Genomic DNA, 19,065 nt, shown 5'->3' on the forward strand with positions numbered 1-19,065 from the left:
TTCAAGTACACAAATAATTGTAAAATCGAATATTAATTTAACATAAATTTCAAAGTGGTGGGATGCCTTTCCAGTACGCCACATTTTCCCCTAGCCGAAGCCGAGTTTTTACACGCAGTGTAACTTGTGTCGACAAATTCGCAAACACGTGACCAACGAAGAACGCATTGTTCGTTCACGTAGGAAAGAAAGATACATTTTGCTTTTTAATCGAATTACATGTTAGGTGACTTTATTTACACATATATATATATATAACTTCTACACTGTGATATCCCTTTTGTATGCGTATGTTCGTTCGAAAACGAGATCGCGATTTTAAATGCGACGCTGTTTTGCGTGTAACGCCCCCCCCCCCGCCCCTCCAACCCATTAAAAACGCGTTGCTAGTGTATATAGTGTATAATGTTATTCTCGAATGGTATAAATCGTTGTATAAACATAACGTCTAACGACTATGTACGCATTGATGCGCGGGTATGTACTTATTGATAACACTTTCGAGATTATATTTTTTATACGCAAATAAATTCCGTTTTATTTACACATTTATATTCGCTAGTTTTTGCAATGATGTTTCTTCGGATTTCTATTCCATATGAGCGCGCTTCGTACGTGCTAAGTATTGAGTTACGCCCAGTTTCCAAAAGTAAGAGGAAAAGTATATTGGAACAACGACGAGGAGAAAATCTCTTGGCGATGTCTGACGATTCCAGTGGCACTCGGCGAATGAAAATATCAGATTTAACTGGTCTCATTGAACATGTCCTACAGCCTCTGATTAGCACTTGGTATTAAATGTTTCACTTGAAAGTTTATGGTTTACAGGCTACACGTGCTCGAAAATTGTTATCGATTAATCACGATCAGCGAAATAAGCATCGATGGTGTAGAAAGTTTAAGCTTCGAACTTTCACAATGGTTCACTTTTGCAGTTGCAATATTAAACATTAGTATGGGTTTCTTGAATACTGGGCGGCGAATAAATTGTATAACAAACATCCTTTTGAGATGGTCTCTGCAGTGGATGTGCCAATAATTTTGCCATGTTGTCGTGTAATTTTGCAGCATTTTTCCCTACTTCTAATATGTACGAATAATTTGCTGTATCTAACTTCGCTATCTCAGCATAGATATCTTCACATAAATTCTCGGAACACGGAGGTTCATGTATATACAAAACGTCTATGAAAAAGTACGGATTTTCCGTGAGACTGTCGAAAAATTTTTTACTGGTATCGAATTTCGGAATACTGTTCGATCGAGAATACATCAAAATAACTCGAGTAATGAATGTTGGAATTAAGGTACTGTGTTTCTTTGGTGGCATAGGTAGTTTCGATTGTATCTTTTCGAATAATTGTCCTAGGTCGTAAGCGTTTCGCTCTTCCTCCTGGAAATCTTCGTCGATGGCGTCCAAGTGATCGACAATGTTTTTGGTATTGTTGGTAAAATCACAAATCCAATTAGCACTGTCGCCATTCAAGGTCATGATCGCATATTCGTGTTTGCGTTGAATGGTTGATTTTATACAAACAAAATTTTCCACCACTCGTTTCATCATAAACAGAGGCATGTATTTAGCTCCTGTGGAAAGTTTAAACGGAGTGCAATTCGTCTCTCTGACAGTGTCGATTACGAATAAAATTTTCTCGGGCAAATTTATTCCTGAGAGATTTCGGAAGAAAGCATTATTTTCGTCGGATAAAGTCGATCTGACATCCGGAAGGAAACCAGCGACACTGCTAAGGTTGTTCATTCTCGATCTTTTTTTCTTTGGCTCTGAATTCCAGACACACTGGCTCGATCGTAATCACAAGTCTAGATCCATCTGTCGATATTATCTGCGTTTCATTTTCTTCGAATCTTGCTTATTTAACATATCCTTGTTTTCCTTCTGTTGAAATGTTACTACTGACATACGGTCGATGTGTTTCGTAAAATGTTCTTGAGCATTCTGAGAGGTAGAACGGATATAAAATAACAACTCAAAAAAATTTAACACAATTCGTTTGTTCTAACCTCGTTTACGAAGAAAGATCAATTTTCATCGCTGCTGACACGATCAGACACGATTGGACAGAATGGACACGAAACACTTAATAGACTAGACTCGCACTGGTTACTTTAAATTGCGCAATTGTGAAACATTCCTACGTCAAAATTCCCAAGTTATTAGCCGAGTAATAACATCTCCTGTCGTAAGATGGCGAAACCATGGCGCCAAAATTAATGATTTAAAAAAGTAACTCAACATTAAACGCGATAAAACAAGCCCCCTGTTGACATTGAGATCTTCATTAAAGTCTTTTGCAACGATATTATTCTGCAATTATTACGGTTCAATAAGATTTTCAGTAATATTTCATTATTCCATGAAATAGGCGGTGGTGTGATTTAGGACAAAAGCTGTATCATCAGGGTTGAATCGATAACACCAAGGTAATAAATATGTCATACATCTGACACACAAGGGGTCTCTTATGCATGTTCCAGGGGTTCTATGACCCCACTTTCTCACACACACGGGGCTCTTACGTTTTCCGGGGGTTCTATGACCCTTCTTACCAAGCTACTACACAGGTCGATACTCGCTATTCGATACGAGTACTTTTGTTCGATACCTACTTGATATCGCAACCGTAGGAATCGATACCAAAAGTACTCGGTATCAAAACAAAAGTATCGAGTAATGTACTCGTATTTACTTGTATCGATTCATCCCTAACTGCGTGTCTTTTTGTCCTCGGTGTTGTTTATTGTATGTAAAAGTGCAATATTAATTAAAATGCTACAATTGATAATTATACACCACATACATTTTGGAAGTTCACAAAAAAATCTAATTTTAGATTATTTAATAATCATATTGAATTGTGTATTCTTATATCTTAAGAAAGAAAGCTTTTGGAGCTCTTGTCACAGAGGAAATTAAATTGGACAACTACATTTGAGTGTATTTGAGCGTTTTGAGCGCCCCATGTATGTGACTGCATAATTGGCATATTTTGAATTCCATCGTCCAGCGACCAGTAGCGACGTAACTGGCAGTAACTGGACGTAATGAAATGCGCTGTAGGCACCGTCAGAAAACTGCGTGACTGCGGGCGTGTTAATTGTAAAAATATTGTGTTTTGTGTAAACAACAAGTACTGCGCACGGATGTTAAAAAATCAGCAATTACTTTGATGAGCTTAGTGCATTCGAAGAAGTATCGGAAAATATGCTTGCTCTAAGAAACTATGGCAGTAGCGATGATAATAGCGAGGGAGAATCTGACAATGAAAATGCAAAGAGTGAGGTTGACCGTGATCATGATGCTGAAAATGATACTAGTATTCCATTTCTTCCTCTGAAAACCCAGACTACGTCCGTCAGCCTGCAAATTTGTTCGGCGCCAGAAGTGGTACCAACGGTAATAATTAATTAACCGAGTTTTCTTGTAACGTATACATTAGCGAATAATTCGCAAACATTTCCGTCACAGTTTCAACATGATCATTAACGTTCGATTGAACCGAATGTACCACAGGGAACTGAATTATGCGTAAGGCACATAGATTCCACCGTAAATGAAGTGACGCATAATCCCAAGTACGACGAGCTGTTTGCACCAGATGTCGGGCCTGAGAATCCTTTCAAAACACAGCAGCAACGTGCCACGAAAAACATGCTTTCCGGATACGTAGAGAAAGCTCACATAAGCGAATTTCAATTTGAAAATCAAAGAAGAACTTTTGCTAGTTATGGTATGTATGTATTCCATATATATGTGCAGACGAAATAAGATATGTTTGAATTACATAAAGGTGTATGTATTACAGGCTATGCATTGGATCCGACTGTGGATGGCAGTGCGGAGGAAGGTAGAACAATAATTGGAGCGAAAGAAACAGCAGAGGAATTGGGTGGCAAAACTGTGTTCGAAAGCACAGCTCTGAGAGCAGCCGATAAAAGAAAGCGCCATAGAAATGATAATCCTGCAGATGTCGAAGGATTCTTAGGTCCATGGGGTGGATATGTGGATGAAAAACGAGTGATAAAACCAACCGATGAAGAAGCTGCTGAACTAGAGGAGATATTGGCCAAGAGGAACAGAAGAGGAAAACCAATGGAAGAGAAACCTTTAGAAGAAAAGACAGTGTTGCATAGTATGAAAATTATAGCAATTATGTAATGTTTGCATTTATATTTAACACAAATAATTACATAACATTTTACAGTCAAGGATAGTCTGGACTACCAAGGACGATCATTTTTACACGCGCCACAAGATGTTGGAGTTAACCTCAGGTCTGAATCACCACCTGATAGATGTTTTCTGCCAAAAGCACAAATCCACAGTTGGGAAGGTCATACGAAGGGTATTTCTCAGATCAGATGGTTTCCACGCACTGCGCATTTGTTACTGTCTTGTGGTATGGATTGCAGAGTAAAGGTATATACGTTAGAAATTGTATACGAGAATCGATGAGTACATCGATTAGTTAATTTCTTGTATCCGTTGATTCGACTACAGTTGTGGGAAGTGTACAAAGAGAGACGGTGTATCCGAACTTATTACGGTCATCGTCAGGCTGTCCGAGATATAAGCTTCGATAACGACGGGAAAAGATTTCTGTCAGCGGGATACGATCGTTATGTAAAGCTCTGGGATACAGAAACTGGCACATGCGTCAGCCGATTTACGAACCGAAAGATCCCGTATTGTGTGAAATTCAATCCGGATCCGGACAAGCAACACTTATTTGTAGCAGGCACTAGCGACAAGAAGATTATTTGCGTGAGTCACAAGCGTTCTGTATTTTATTTGAGAAATTACATAAATTCCAAGGTTTACGATACATAACAAGAGGCACGTGTTACAGTGGGATGTTCGTTCGGGTGAGATAACGCAAGAATATGATAGGCATTTGGGAGCGGTGAACACAATAACATTCGTGGATGAAAATCGGCGTTTTGTGACTACTTCCGATGATAAAAGTTTGCGAGTTTGGGAATGGTACGATAGTGTGTTCGTCTGTTACATAATTTATCGAGAAATGCAGAGAAATCTTCATTCGTTTACACCTTGATGTGAGAATGTAGGATTTCTCTAAATGTTGTCTTGTGTGCAGGGATATACCAGTCGACATGAAATACATAGCCGATCCTTCCATGCATTCGATGCCAGCGGTCACACCATCGCCCAATCAAAAGTGGCTCTCATGTCAGAGTATGGACAATAAAATCGTCATATTCTCTGCGTTGAATAGATTCAAAATGAATCGTAAAAAGACATTCACGGGTCACATGGTTGCTGGTTACGCGTGCGGTTTAGACTTTTCTCCTGATATGAGGTAAGAACGGTGACGTTTTAAGTACATTGTACGTCGCATATTACATTGAGATTTACTTCTTCTTTTTTTGTTCTACAGCTACCTTGTATCGGGAGATGCAGATGGTAAGTGCTACATTTGGGACTGGAAGACAACCAAGTTGTACAAAAAGTGGAAAGCTCACGACGGTGTATGTATCGATGTCTTGTGGCATCCGCACGAGCCTTCGAGACTCGCAACCGCTGGTTGGGATGGAAAAATAAAATACTGGGATTGAGAATATTTTCGATTGTATTTTTGGACGAAATGGTGTACTTGTATTTTATACTTAATCGAGACGAATAGATTAATTTAACGTACATAATTTTCAATTTTACCATTAGAAATATAAAGCAATGAAATTATAAGAGGTCTGTCTCATTAATTTGTCGGTAATTCATAGTTTTTTTTTTATGTGACGATTAAAGCATTAAATATCGATAAAATTATTCGTGCCGTTCGTATAAAAATGTACATTTTTTAAGAGTACTTGAACTGTTGAACACCTGCTTACAGATCTGTTATATTTAAATAAAACGTTACACCAACCGACGAATCGTTATGAAAGTTGTAAGACTAATTGTTGCGTCCAATCGCATATTCAGTTAAAGAAACAATAAACAGTAGCCTGTTCGACCGTGAGTCGTTAGTAGCAGCTCTGTTCCTACCATCGCATGGCGGTCATAAAAATCAATAGTAGACGTCGTGATGTCCGCCGCTCTGTCGTTTCGTGCGTCGTTCCGGATTTAACGTTTGTCGTTTGCTGACAATCGAATGCTCGATAACGTATTTTTCGTTTCAAATTTTTTAATGTTCATATGACAAAGTGATCGTGGATGAAAGTTTACTGAAACACGCTGCTGAATGGTACTGTTTTCCTTACTGGTCAAAATACGTATATATTTTTTAATCTGTCATTTTGATGTCACTGACACGGATAACACAAACTACAACATATTTTCCTTGCATATTAGGGTAAATGTAAAAATGGACAGTCCTGGATTAGGATACTCTTATCATCTTCCGTCCGCAGGCTGGAATCTCAGAGTTAGAAACGTTCTCTCTCAGTTTAGTGATCTCTTCAGTGAATTTAACAAGTATATCGCGCCTGCTTATCACCATGATCGATGTGAAAGGTATTTAATAAAACCCAGATCTTACAATTTAACCAATAGTATCGTGACGCGACTGATTACGACGAGATTATATTAATTTTTTTTATTCGCAGATCGGTACAAATGCGATTATATTCGATGCACAAGAGAGAGTTTGTTATGGTGTTTGTTGCCTTCTTTGCCTGTGTCGTGTTAGAGGTGTTTATTGGTCTTGCAGGTAAGCTAATGAATTTAACGTTAATTTCTCGTACGGATGAATTCCACATACATTGTATAAAAATGTTCATCCCCTTGTGCAGGACCTCCCATCACTTCCACGAACGAACAAAAAGCTCATTTAAATGGGAGTGAAGTGGCCACAGGCCCTTTCATCATGAAAACGCCTTTGTTATCCACATATAGTCAACAATTATGGGTCATTGCAAAGCTACTGACATCTAATAATGATGGTATTGTGGATACGAATAATTTTACAACATTTTATATAACTTCAATTATGAAACTCAAATTGTAATCGGTTACTTAAATTCTTCCAGATGAAAGGTATGACAAAAGTTTTCAAATCAGTATTTCTATAGATGGTATAACAGCTGATCGCAAGCTTGTACCAGTCCTGTCTTCGGAAACTGGACACAACAGGTACTATTCCAGAAGTGAAATTCTATTGATTGAAACGATTACAACGAAGGTAGTGCTAACATTTCCTTTTATTATACCACAGAACCAGACGTTTGAAGTGCGAAAGGCAAACGTGCGAGGAATTCGTAGTTGCTCATCTCGGATTCCTCGATTATAGTTACTATATTATTACCGTTCGTTTCCACGGGCTTGAGAATTTCCACCAGCGCTATAGCATACGCGAGCTCACATTCTACGTCAGTAAGCAGATACACGAAATAAAGAAATTGAAAACGTGGTAATTTTGAAAATCATGATAATTACGGCACTCGATAACATTTTCATTTGTTCGCAGTTCAAGAACTACAACCCAGCGTTTACAGAGTTTGAAATATGGTTTCGCCTTATGTTCTTGCTGACTGCATTTGGAATTATGGTAAAGGATTCAACCGTTCCCGTTCGTACTTTGTTTCACGCGTAAAAAGACACACAGTGTATTCAGTTCTATTGATTTTTAGTGCTGGTTCGGACATTCTCTCCGAAAATATCCGTTGCACGACTGGTCGATAGAGCAAAAATGGATTTCCATACTCTTGCCGTTACTAATATTATACAATAGTAAGATTTCTTGATCTTATTAGACGTACATTAGAAATTTTTATTTTTATATTTTCGCCATAACTCTGTTTTTTGTAGATCCATTATTTCCTATGACATTTCTGGTTAACTCTTGGATACCTGGTATGGTGGATGCAATTCTCCAAACGACATTTCTCTGTGCAGTTCTCATGTTTTGGTTATGCGTTTATCATGGTCTTAGACAGGTATGATTTCCCTACGATCATTACACATTATGTGTAACATAACAATATTGGGGGTGATCGATATAAATTGTACGTTTCGAGCAGAACGAGAGACGCCTTATCACGTTCTATTTACCCAAAGTTTTGGTGGTGGGTTTACTGTGGTGTTCAGCTTTAATTCTGGCAACGTGGCTCCGTTGCACGGAATTGGAAGATCCAACTTACAATTACGTTCTCGATACGTCGAATTACTTTGTAAGTTCGTATCTAAGGATATTCTGGTTATATCGCATGGGAACAACGAAATTTTTAACAGGTAGCATTAAAGTTGTGCTATGATTTCAGGGTTTTAAAGTGTTTTTCTTCACGGTAGGAGGTTTTTACATCGCTTACCTGCTACTCTTAATATTAAGGGCATACAGTGAATTGCGCTCGATGCCGTATTTTGGTAAGATAACAAATTTCACTCACCGATATGATATGAAATAATACAGTTACACACGCTTAATAATCTGTTATTTTGCCGCAGATCTTCGTTTACGTTTCCTCACATTGCTTGCTGGGGTTGTTTCTTCGGTTTGTGGTTGCGTGACAGCCCGTCAATTCGGTGCTGGTATTTTCGAGGACAGTTTTGCTTCTCGTCTCACCACGTATTATCGTTCTTCTGCTCAGTTTATGGCCTTGTATGGCCTTCTGAATTTTTATTTATACACAATGGCTTATGTATATGCGCCCGCCTATCAGCAAGTGTACGGTCAACGTGAGTAATTACATGTTTAGCGATGATTATTCATAAAGTATGCACGTTTCACGAAGAAAGTGTCGCTTTGTTGGATTTTAGATTCTTCTATAACGAAAGACAACCCGGCGTTTTCTATGATCAACGATTCCGACGAGGATGTTATTTATGGGTCGGACGAAGAAGTTGCGTACGGTTCGGACGAGGATAGTCGACGGCCATTAACTCGACCACCTCGAACATCGACAAATAATAACAATTAAATAAATAAATTGAAGGGAGCGGAAACATTTCCAACAAAGGGATAGATTAACCGAAAAGAATCGCTGTTGGAAACTTAATTTTGTAAAATAAGAAATACATAGGCGAAAAATTTGTACTAAACGAAATCGAGCAAAATTTCATTCACTGTTGCGTTATAATGCATTATTGAATAATGTTTCTATTTAATTCGTGAAAACGGGGCTATATATACACGCCTTTTGTTTGAGTATGCTATCATATATATAACATGACTTTTAATCGAGTTAAATTGACATTCGTTTAAATAGATTTCATTGTGTTTTAGTATGGTAAGAGAATAATGGACATTTAAATGTACAAATATTTGTATAAAATCACGGAATGATCGTATTGATACAATCATACGTATTAAAATCTGTAGCCTCGGGAATGTATAGTAAAAGGAATGATTTGTAAGCTTGCTAATGACTGAAGTGTACCTATGATTACGTCAAACGCGTTGCTACAACGTTATGTATTATAACTTGTATTTGTATTTGTGTATCATAAAATTACATCGTAAACATATACCGAGAAAAAATAAATTGCCCCCTCAACTGGTAATCTGAGTACACCCATCGGAACAAATCATGCTTGTTACGTTTTTTAACGGATATTTGACTTTTTAAAGTAACTCTGATCTAGGGAGTTTTTACCTAGTGTCTTTTAGCGATGGATCTTTAAAACGGACGTGCTGCTCGCGCGTCACTTCGCAGTGGTGAATCCGGCATACGCGTTTAACTGCGTTTAACGGTTAACACAATATTCGACAAGCTTTACGGAATATATAATTTCACCATTACTTATTGTCGTCTGAACGTGTCATTTACTTTATTTATTGAGATCATTGTAGTATAACTTTCCAAATTTATAATCCACGTAGTGATTTACATTTACACAAGATTACTATTTAGGTATGTGTACACTGTATAAATAGTGCGCTGTGATCGGTTGCAAGGTTATTACAGAAATGAAAAAAAAAAGCATCTGTTACAGTTTCATTTAAAATGTAACGTTAGAACGATTTAGTTGGTACAATTCTTACGTATTCAGACATTGTTTCTCATAGCATATAAACGTGAAAGTTATATGACTTCTTATATAAAAATGGTATTACATTACCACGGTCATTTTTAGGTAACAGATTAACAGAAAATGCCAAAATCAAAGGAATACTTGTCTACGGACGACGAGAGTAGCAGCGAAGCAGAGGTATTTCTTTTGCATAACAAACGAAATTGATGGTGTATATACATACGTATACACCGTGAATTTATAAAGCTAACTGTATTGTTAAAGAAGTATGCGAGTTATTTGATATTCATTGTAAAAATGGTATGTAATAAGTCGTTTCCCTCATAAGCAAGTAAAGCCAAAGAAGAAGCAGAAGAGAGAAGCCGAAGATAAAGAGGAAAAGGCATCAAAGAAACCGAAAAAGGAGACAAAGGAATCGAAAGAGGAAGCAGATACCATATGGGATTTGGGAAGCAATCGCCAAGTCAGTGTACGCGATTTTAAAGGAAAACTGTATGTTGATATCCGAGAAATGTACTACGATAAGGATGCAACTTTGAAACCAGGAAAGAAAGGTATTGGAATACTTCATACTCGTCATAGAAGTTTTTAGTAAAGAGACAATGAATTCTATTTTTTTATGCAGGAATCTGTTTGAATATGACACAATGGCGAAAATTACTGGCAGTTGTAGAAGATGTAGACCAACTGGTGAAATCGAAGTGTTGAGCATTTTGGGAGAACCATTTACCTAATGCAAATTTAATACATGTTTATCATTTGTAAAATGTATGGTAATACAGCTTTTTGTTCGTATAGCTATAACGTAAAGTCATTCTCTATTCGTTAAAACACAATGTTTTTAATAAAAATTACGATTCTATATATTTATTAACACTTTACAGCCCACCGACTGCATCTTGCGTTCGCGTGTCAATTCTACAAGTACGTTTCATTTCGTAGCGAAGCATGCAAAAATTCACATTTTAATCTAACATATTACAAAACGATTATGGCGTTTACTTCAATACTGTTCTCTACTTCTACGATTGATTGTATTTCTTTGAATACCAAACTGAATTTCATGAAATTCATGGACGGTTCGTCTAAAAAATAATGAAAAACAGAGGAATTTCTTGTAGAAATGTGAATAAAAATAATGTCCAGTGAACGTGTTCATTGACGTTCCAAAAACTGTACACAGAGAGCTGAATTCGACCGTCATGCAGGTCCGTGAACGGAGGTTAAAAATTTATCTAGGTCTATGTTGTTTAGTAATGTTTGTGGGTCCGTTGTATACTGTCGTTTCTCCACCTAAAACAGTTGCACATTTTGGTATCCTTATTACGAACCAAAATGAATAATACATATATGATAATAGATGGTGTTGTTTATATACCGATTTGCTCTCCTTCGGCTCCGTTCCTTTTCTTCGCTGACCTTTCACGGTAATATTATCTGAAATAAACGCACTAATGTGAACGAACGATATTGATGCTTGTACCTATTCCGTTATAACAATTACCTTTATCGACATCACAAGTTTTCTCGACTTTTCCTTTCTTTTTGTTAATTTGCTGTGTGTCGTACTTTGTCTCAGTCGTTGTATTCACAGTTTTGCCACTGACTTTTTTCACTTTGGATGTAACCACCTTATCCAAAGGAGAAGACGTGGCTAAAGGCTTCGCATGTATATCTGTCAGGGTTAATGTAGCAGCAGGCCTTTTGTTGATTAATTCGTAGCAACTTTCAGTTTTAACAGGTGATTTTCTACTTCCCGATCGTCTTCTCGATTTCGGAGGAAGATTAAATATTTCCTCGTAATCGGTGGCGGTCATCACTTTGATGCATTCGTCGCTACTTTGTTCGCTCAAGGCAATGTTAATTTGAAATTCCAACTCTTGACTACTGTATCTTCGTCTCCTTTTCTTCATGGGTGTACTATCGTCGTAAAGGAAATGATATTCCACCGAATTAAGACCAGTTAGCTTAAGATCAGTGTCACGGTTGTATTCAGGATTTGATTCGGGTATTTCCGTTTCTTGATCATTTCGGGACGCAGGAATAAGTTGTAAGGATTGAAGAACCCTAGATAAATTTTTGGGATTTTCTGTGTCGAAATTCTTAACAGGCAATACAACGATATCTTTTTCCTGGCTTGTCGGAATTTTCTTCGAATTCAATGTTTTCTGATCATTTTCCTCGTCGCTGAATAAATCTCGTTTCACCTGATCAACCTTCGACTTTAATACGCCGCTCGTTTTACCGCCGTTACTAGGATATTCCTTCATTCGACGTGTGTTCTCCTCGTTACAATTACTTTCGTTCTTTGGAATGTCAGACTTGATCTCTTGCGATTTAACGTCGTTAATTATTTTCTCATTTTCGGTTCTCTTAGTTTCCGAACTACGTTCTATTGAGGCAGGTGCAATGTTTTCATCCGTACCAACCGTGGTACGTTTCGTATCTTGAATTTCAATCGTCTTCAATTTTCCTGCGATTTCTTTTCTCTCGGCGGTACTCGCGCTGCATCGTTTGTTTTTCGTTTCCAACGGATTCAGAATTTCCTCTTTGATGACATTAACTATAACGTCGTTCGTAATTTTATTCACCGAGACATCGATAACGTTTTTCGCTTCATCTATCGTCTTGGTAGCTTCATACTCCGTAGCCTTTAACGCCGATGTTTCGTCGCGTACAATTTCCTCGTTACAATTCATTTCATTGTGCTTCTTTAAATAATCGGTGCTACATTTTTCTATTTCGAATACGGCATCCGTGGACGAATGTTCCATTCGATCATTACCCTTACTGTTAATACTGTTACCACTGTCGGTATTATCGTTTCTATTACAACCACCGCTATTGTTGTTACCAGTATTGCCGCGATCATGATTATCACTGCCATCAATATTATTGTTATTATTGGACTTCCCTAGTTTCTTGCTTCTTTTCTTCGTCCCCTTCTCGCTGAACTGATCGGTGTTCTTTGGAACACGCTTGTACTGGTTATTCCGTTTCTTTGGACTGAAGTTCCGTTTGCCCTTCAAAAGAGTGCACGCCTGTTGAGCTTTCCCACGGGTTGAATTCGGTTTGGAGATCTCCCGAAATTTCGCTATCATACGTTGCCGTTTCGCTTCCAATTGCACAACCAACTTTTCGTCAATACTCAATGACGTTTGTACTTTCTGTAAAACAGCACGTTTCACCGGCTTAATGGTAGCAGGCCTGAAGTTAAGGAATGAATTTCCCTTCACCCGTTGATCACTCACGATCGTCGGTTTCTGCTTCACTTTTCTCGCGGTACGATTGTCCACGCGCGTCTCCTTGTCTAATTTTGATAATTTCCGATCCTCTGAACTGATGAACGCTGATATTTTCGAGGACAAATTGGTGGTCAGGTGTTCAACGCCGGTCTTCGAACTGCTCGGGGTCTCCGAGATATCCGCTTCGTTCAACAAAGACTCATCTTTCGCGGGAGTTTCTTTCGTGTCGTTCTTTAAATCTTCATCGGTTTTCAGTATCGAAAACACTTTGGTTGGCGATGATTCGCATTTCCTTAAAGCGACACTTTCTTCGTCGACATAGCCTGTACATGGTATATCCAGTGGACGTTTTTTCTCTGTCGAAGAAATTCGATCGGAAACTTTATGACATTTTCTACCGTGAGATGATTTCTCCGAGGAATTAATCACATTGACATTGTTCGCGGCCAACAGTGGAGCCGAAGATGTCGATGACGATGATGACAATGTCGACGAGGAGGAGGACGTCGATGAGGACGATGAAGAGGATGATGAGGAAGACGACGAAGTGGACGTGTCGCTGTCGTTTGATTCTTCGTTGTTCAGAAAAGATTTACCATTATCATCCACGTTTTTATCCAAAGCAATATCCGCAATGACGTCCGTGGCACGGTCAGATTTTAACATCGCATAAAGGAACGTCGAATCACGAGAATTCGTCGATATCTTGAGCTCCTTTACCGCTTCCTCCTTCGGCAGATTCTCCTTGATCACTTCGAATTGCGTTATTTCTAATTTCTCGGAGACACAAGTTTGATAGGCATTCGTGGCGCCGTTGAAAGTATGGGACACAGGATCATTCTGTACCTGCGAGGTTAATACTGTCGACTTTTGCAAACTGTTACCTAACGTGGACTTCGACAATTTTTCCGAATTGTCATCTTGCTCGTGCGTAGGCTTATAGTAAGGGGAACAGGAATGAAACGGTTCCTTCTGCGTTTTGTCCGCGGTGATCTCGTCTGCGAGTTTCGGCGTTAACGTTATACAAGGTGTTCTCGGAAATTCTGGTGTACTTATAAAACTACGCAGTCTAGTAGAATCTTCGTTAATTTTTGCAAATGGACTGGCATTTGTACTGGGACTCAGTAATCTTGGAGTTGGCGGAACACCACTAGAAGTCTCGAATTTTCTCGGCGTTTCCAGTTCCACCACATTCGGCAGCTGATGTAACATCTGCTGCGTGATATCTATAGAAGCCTTTGTTATTTCGGAACAGTGCAAGGTATCCAAAGGAACCACGTTCTTCTCCGACAAGCCTTCTTTCTTGTCGATACTACATTTACTTATATTAGTTGACAATGTTTTCAACTGGACATATTTTTTCACGCTTTTCGTTTCAACTGTTGCGTTAACGGTGTCGTTTGCTCTTGCTGCTGTTTTGTCGCGTTTAGTCTCTTCTTTGTACGTTTGTACGGATATGTTGCATGGCTTTGTAACGTCACCTGGTTGCAAAGCGATCGCATTGTCGCAACTGTTCTGGGAAACACGATCAACATTGATGATTGCTGAGTTCTTCTCTATCGACGAGACAACGCACGCGTTATTCTGACCGACTGACATTAGTATTGTAGGTTTCTGTTCTTCTCGAAAGCACACGTTCTTCTCGGCAGAAGTACCTTTCCTTGCAGGACTTTTACTTTTCCTTTTCGAAGCGCGTGAGCTTCCTTTGTCTTTCTTCGACGAGACAGACTTCGTGCTGGCGTTCTTTTGCGTTTTCCGACACTCCTTTTCCGCTGCTACTTGCAAAGCTTTTCGTAAATCCGCGTCCCAGGTATCTTTGCCCGGTTTCGTCGATTTCGACTGAGGTTTATTTACTGCAGGCGCGAAAACATTTTTCTTCGAGGAAGTAACATTTTCTTCTATAATTCCATCGATCTCGCTGCATTTTTTCTGAGTGTCGACAAGTTTCGGCACAGGACACCTCGTTGCTGCGGAAAGTTTCGAGGCTCGACTAAGTTTCAACGGAATCTTGATTTTATGCGCGACTATGGCAGCACTGGGGAATGGCGGAGATTTGAAAAGAGAGGTTCTACGTACAGATTTAACAGATCTCCCCGATCTGGATGGGAAATGCGTATTGTCGTTTTCACCGACCAATCTGTTCGACGTAACGACTATTTTCGTTGGAGTATTAAAGTCCAACGCTCTCACGTGACTGCTTCTTCTTCTAGGTGTCGATAAGCTTAACCTATGATTTTTTGCCCTACTCTTTAACAACGATCTCGGCGTTCGTTTGTTAATCACATCGTGTTCCGTTGTTCTCGAAGTGGATGGTTGTTGGTCGTGAACAACGACGGTTTTGACCGGTGCATCGGCAACCTTTGCGTTCGGTAAAACAGGCGTCAAGTCGATATCCGATAAGCTTTGATTCTGGTTTGTTTTGTTACAACTAAATTTGATGTACGGCGACAATCCTGTACCCGACAGACTGATGCTGTCTTCTACGTTTATTGTCGACACACTCGTCGAACTATCCAGTAGCGTTTTCGCGTTGTTTTCATTCCCGTAAAGAGTTATCGATTCGTCGGTGATGAATTTATTGGTATTGGGCACGACGAGATTCGCGATCGAATTATCAACATTCCGAGTAGGTGTATCTTTTGGTTTACAATTCACTCGGACGAGCTGCTCTTTTTGACACGGTTGCAACGTTGCACAAGGAATCACTGTTTTCGTTGGATTCGAAATCTTGAGAATTGGCGGTGGTTGTAATTTTTGAGCGACAGTTATATTTTTCAGATATACCTTCTCCACGAAGTCTTTGCCATTTGTACCTGTCGGATCTTTAGGTATAATAGGAAGGAAACGAGAATTCGTGGTTGATGTTATGGTAGAACTTGTGGTGAGCACGTTGCTTATTTCCTGCGTCGAACACAGAATTAACATCGGCATCGTCATTATGTCTTGTTCAGGTTTATAGTTATCCTCTGGCTCGCATTTCGGTTGCGCAGCACGTGGTCGTTTAACCGACGATTTTCGTATTTTCGATTCGGTATCGTTACAGAGAACTGTTGTGCCATTACCGTGACCTTTTTCATTCTCGACACTCGTTAATTTTGCGGGTAGCTTATCTTTATTCGGCGGCGATTCGCAAACTGGTAATTTTTTCTCGTTATTAACATCCGAACATATATCGTCCACTGTTACAGCATTTATGGGTCTCTTCTCGTTCGTAGGTTTAACAGTGGCGTTTATTATACTCAATACAGCGGCAGCATTTTGATCCTCTAAAGCATTGCAGTCTTTGTCTTGATCTCGTTGCTCGTCCTCGACACGAATATTCTGTTGCCTCGAGGAACTACGAAGTCTGTGTTTTAATGGCACTTCCACAACATTCGCTGTTGCGTCGATCGATGCTTTCGGGTCTGTTGCGACCACGGGATCCGACGAGGTAATTTCAACGTTCGGGATCGTTGTCTCGGGTTGCTTTTCACGGGAATCATTGAGAATCTTTATCTTTGGTCTAGCTTCGACATCTTCATCTGGGCTGGTGTCGGTTTCTGTGTTCGGTCCAATGATTTCATCGAGAAACTGTTCGAATACCGGATCAGATTCTGTTGCCTCTACTATCGATTTAATCGCGTTATTCAACTCGAACATAATAGAAGTATTCGCTTCGCTGTTCACGGAGTCGTTTAAGGTGTCATCTTTTAAAGATGTATCTGTTGGGAGTATAGCTTTATTAATATTTTCAGCGATACGCTCTTGTAACTCGATGCGATTCAAAAGCTCTTTCGTCAGTAACTTGGGACAAAAAGAAATTAGTCGATTAACAAACATGTTATTATTTGAAATTGAAAATTATTACTTCATATGAATACTTACGCTGAGATTCTCTATAGGCTCGTCATTAGTCTCGGATTCGGACTCGGGTGTATCGTATGGGGTAGTCTGAACTTCCGCACACGCATAACTCAACAGGTCTGTACTCGTAGCTGCGCTACATTTTTCCAACACGCATACATTTGTTTTGTTCTTGTCCTTCGATGTATTATCAATGCCAGCATCTGTTTGGTCTACATTGCAACCTAATAAAATTATCAGACAATTAAGTAACAGGTTTAAAGTTCTTAAATTATTATGTTTTTTTCCGGAGATACGTATAACATTTTGATGACCAACATCGCAATAATACCAAATGTCGATGAAACTACACTTTCAATTGGAATTCGTACTCAACGGACCTTGATCCTCCTGTTGAGATGTGTTGCAGTTTTTCTCCTTAACTTTCGCATCATGTTTGGACTGACACTGTCTATCTTCATGACCTGGTAAACTTTCTAATGGTGTTGCTTCTATGCTGTCAAAACCTATGTTATGATAAAAAGCAATAGTTCACAAATGATTTCGTTTTCATGAAAATTTATTGAGAGAAAAAATACGCTCAGCAAAATAACCTGGAATAGAAACTGGAAATTCCGAGGACTGTGACGTATTCAACGTTACTTTTGTGCGTTTACATCGTTCACGATCACTGTTACTATGACGTCTTTTACGAGCACTACTGGATATTATTGGAGATCCATTACATATTTGAGCATTCGCCTGTACAATTTAATCATTATAATATTTAAACCCTTAAAAGCATTAGCAGTGTATGCCATTAAATATGCTTTTGAGATATTTGGAAATTTAGAAAAAATCTGGTATATCAATTCATATTGAGATGACATACTCAACATCTTCTGTTGAGCCATTAGTGAAGCTAGACTTCTGATCACTTTAGATTTCTGTCACAAACATTGAAATAGTACTGATATTAGTATTGCAACAATTGCTTATGTTTGATTTACCTGCGAAGGAACATTAATATTAACTACAAATCGTTGACCTCGGGTCTCTTCAACAAGAAACCTCAGCTGCTCCAGTGAATCCCCGCAATGTTTCATCTGCTCGCAATCTGCAATTTTGCTGAGACGTTCTTGAACTGCATAAATGTAATAAGGTTTGGTAACCAAATTGCAATTGGGTGAAAAAATTGTATAGTAAAATTGAAATATAATTGACTCTTACTTGATGCATTAATCGCAAAAAATTTTTCAATGACATCTATCAAAGTCATTCCACCTACTCTGGTACTGAATCGTCTTCCTTTCGACAATACAGTACGACATTCTTGCAAATGCGGTGATGTCTCTAAAAACATTTTGGCAGCTTCAATACAGTTTTGATCTTCGAGGTACCCTGGAATCAGTTGTTTAAACGAATCCTCAAAATTGGGAAAATATTTACGTTCCCGCCACAGAGTAGATTATCACAACAAGAAGCTCAAAAGCTTATTGTAGAATATTCCTACCAAGAACTAGTCGTGCTATCTCCGACGGCAATAACGTTTCCATAGTGTCTAACTCCAAAGTACGATGTCATTACCGAAAGGTCATAAAAATTCTCGATCGCTGCGAAATGAATTAGATGCTTTTAAAAACATGTGTATGTATACACTATGAAGCGAATCTTAAATAGCTTCTTGAACAAGGATGCAGTCTCTAAAGCAATTTTACCAACATCATAAACTGATGATACATTCTAAAGCCCGGTATCCATTATCCATTTGTTGCGTATCCTCGTATTTGTGCACCCACGCGAACGCTCTGGTTATTTTTACTGACTTTTCTCGTTAAACGAACAACATATATACACTTGGTTAGTATTCTTTGTATAATAACACTTTCTATAGTTATAACTTCGACTTCAATGGGTGGCAGTTATTGACAGTTATTTCCGTTTTTGACGTGCTTTACCAATATATCTTCTAAAAGTATAAATAATAAATAGTCACAGTAATTGGTTATACTCGATAAAAAATCATTAAATGCATGGTTGTGTTAAGTG

The 19,065-nt window shown here is 38.7% G+C and overlaps 5 protein-coding genes across 6 annotated transcripts; 3 read left to right on the top strand and 2 right to left on the bottom strand.

Annotated features, from left to right (window-relative positions):
* Nucleotides 1-385: 385 nt before the first annotated feature.
* On the bottom strand, nucleotides 386-2,020 carry LOC107187236 (BRISC and BRCA1-A complex member 1-like). Its single transcript, XM_015575271.1, has one exon. It carries the CDS (start codon nucleotides 1,757-1,759, stop codon nucleotides 944-946), a length of 816 nt encoding a protein of 271 aa, XP_015430757.1. The 5' UTR covers nucleotides 1,760-2,020; the 3' UTR covers nucleotides 386-943.
* Nucleotides 2,021-3,089: 1,069 nt separating this feature from the next.
* LOC107187230 (pre-mRNA-processing factor 17) lies at nucleotides 3,090-5,614 on the top strand. 2 transcript variants are annotated; one of them, XM_015575264.1, is made up of 8 exons: nucleotides 3,090-3,415; nucleotides 3,533-3,749; nucleotides 3,825-4,151; nucleotides 4,224-4,438; nucleotides 4,520-4,783; nucleotides 4,869-5,002; nucleotides 5,118-5,339; nucleotides 5,418-5,614. In XM_015575264.1, exons 1-8 carry the CDS (start codon nucleotides 3,224-3,226, stop codon nucleotides 5,593-5,595), a joined length of 1,749 nt encoding a protein of 582 aa, XP_015430750.1. In that variant the 5' UTR covers nucleotides 3,090-3,223; the 3' UTR covers nucleotides 5,596-5,614. The 2 variants fall into 2 exon arrangements, with proteins under 2 accessions (XP_015430750.1, XP_015430751.1); XM_015575265.1 differs by having other exon boundaries at nucleotides 3,090-3,406.
* Nucleotides 5,615-6,447: 833 nt separating this feature from the next.
* Nucleotides 6,448-8,911, top strand: LOC107187248 (transmembrane protein 181). The gene is made up of 12 exons (XM_015575285.1): nucleotides 6,448-6,493; nucleotides 6,586-6,689; nucleotides 6,772-6,921; nucleotides 7,009-7,111; nucleotides 7,194-7,347; nucleotides 7,446-7,526; nucleotides 7,609-7,708; nucleotides 7,787-7,914; nucleotides 7,999-8,148; nucleotides 8,239-8,341; nucleotides 8,423-8,628; nucleotides 8,692-8,911. The coding sequence occupies exons 2-12, from the start codon at nucleotides 6,596-6,598 to the stop codon at nucleotides 8,893-8,895; spliced, it is 1,473 nt and encodes a 490-aa protein (XP_015430771.1). The 5' UTR covers nucleotides 6,448-6,493; nucleotides 6,586-6,595; the 3' UTR covers nucleotides 8,896-8,911.
* A 728-nt stretch (nucleotides 8,912-9,639) lies between these two features.
* LOC107187294 (RNA polymerase II transcriptional coactivator) lies at nucleotides 9,640-10,811 on the top strand. Its single transcript, XM_015575358.1, has 4 exons — nucleotides 9,640-9,828; nucleotides 10,052-10,126; nucleotides 10,278-10,503; nucleotides 10,575-10,811. Exons 2-4 carry the CDS (start codon nucleotides 10,070-10,072, stop codon nucleotides 10,655-10,657), a joined length of 366 nt encoding a protein of 121 aa, XP_015430844.1. The 5' UTR covers nucleotides 9,640-9,828; nucleotides 10,052-10,069; the 3' UTR covers nucleotides 10,658-10,811.
* Nucleotides 10,812-10,832: 21 nt separating this feature from the next.
* Nucleotides 10,833-18,873, bottom strand: LOC107187131 (serine-rich adhesin for platelets). The gene is made up of 9 exons (XM_015575140.1): nucleotides 18,530-18,873; nucleotides 18,247-18,417; nucleotides 18,027-18,160; nucleotides 17,631-17,778; nucleotides 17,418-17,543; nucleotides 17,059-17,261; nucleotides 11,454-16,977; nucleotides 11,328-11,386; nucleotides 10,833-11,242 (listed from the first exon to the last, which is right to left on the bottom strand). The coding sequence occupies exons 1-9, from the start codon at nucleotides 18,570-18,572 to the stop codon at nucleotides 11,150-11,152; spliced, it is 6,501 nt and encodes a 2,166-aa protein (XP_015430626.1). The 5' UTR covers nucleotides 18,573-18,873; the 3' UTR covers nucleotides 10,833-11,149.
* Between the last annotated feature and the right edge of the window lie 192 nt (nucleotides 18,874-19,065).

Source organism: Dufourea novaeangliae, unplaced genomic scaffold (assembly GCF_001272555.1).
Source record: "Dufourea novaeangliae isolate 0120121106 unplaced genomic scaffold, ASM127255v1 scaffold99, whole genome shotgun sequence".
NCBI classification, from domain to species: Eukaryota; Metazoa; Arthropoda; class Insecta; order Hymenoptera; family Halictidae; genus Dufourea; species Dufourea novaeangliae.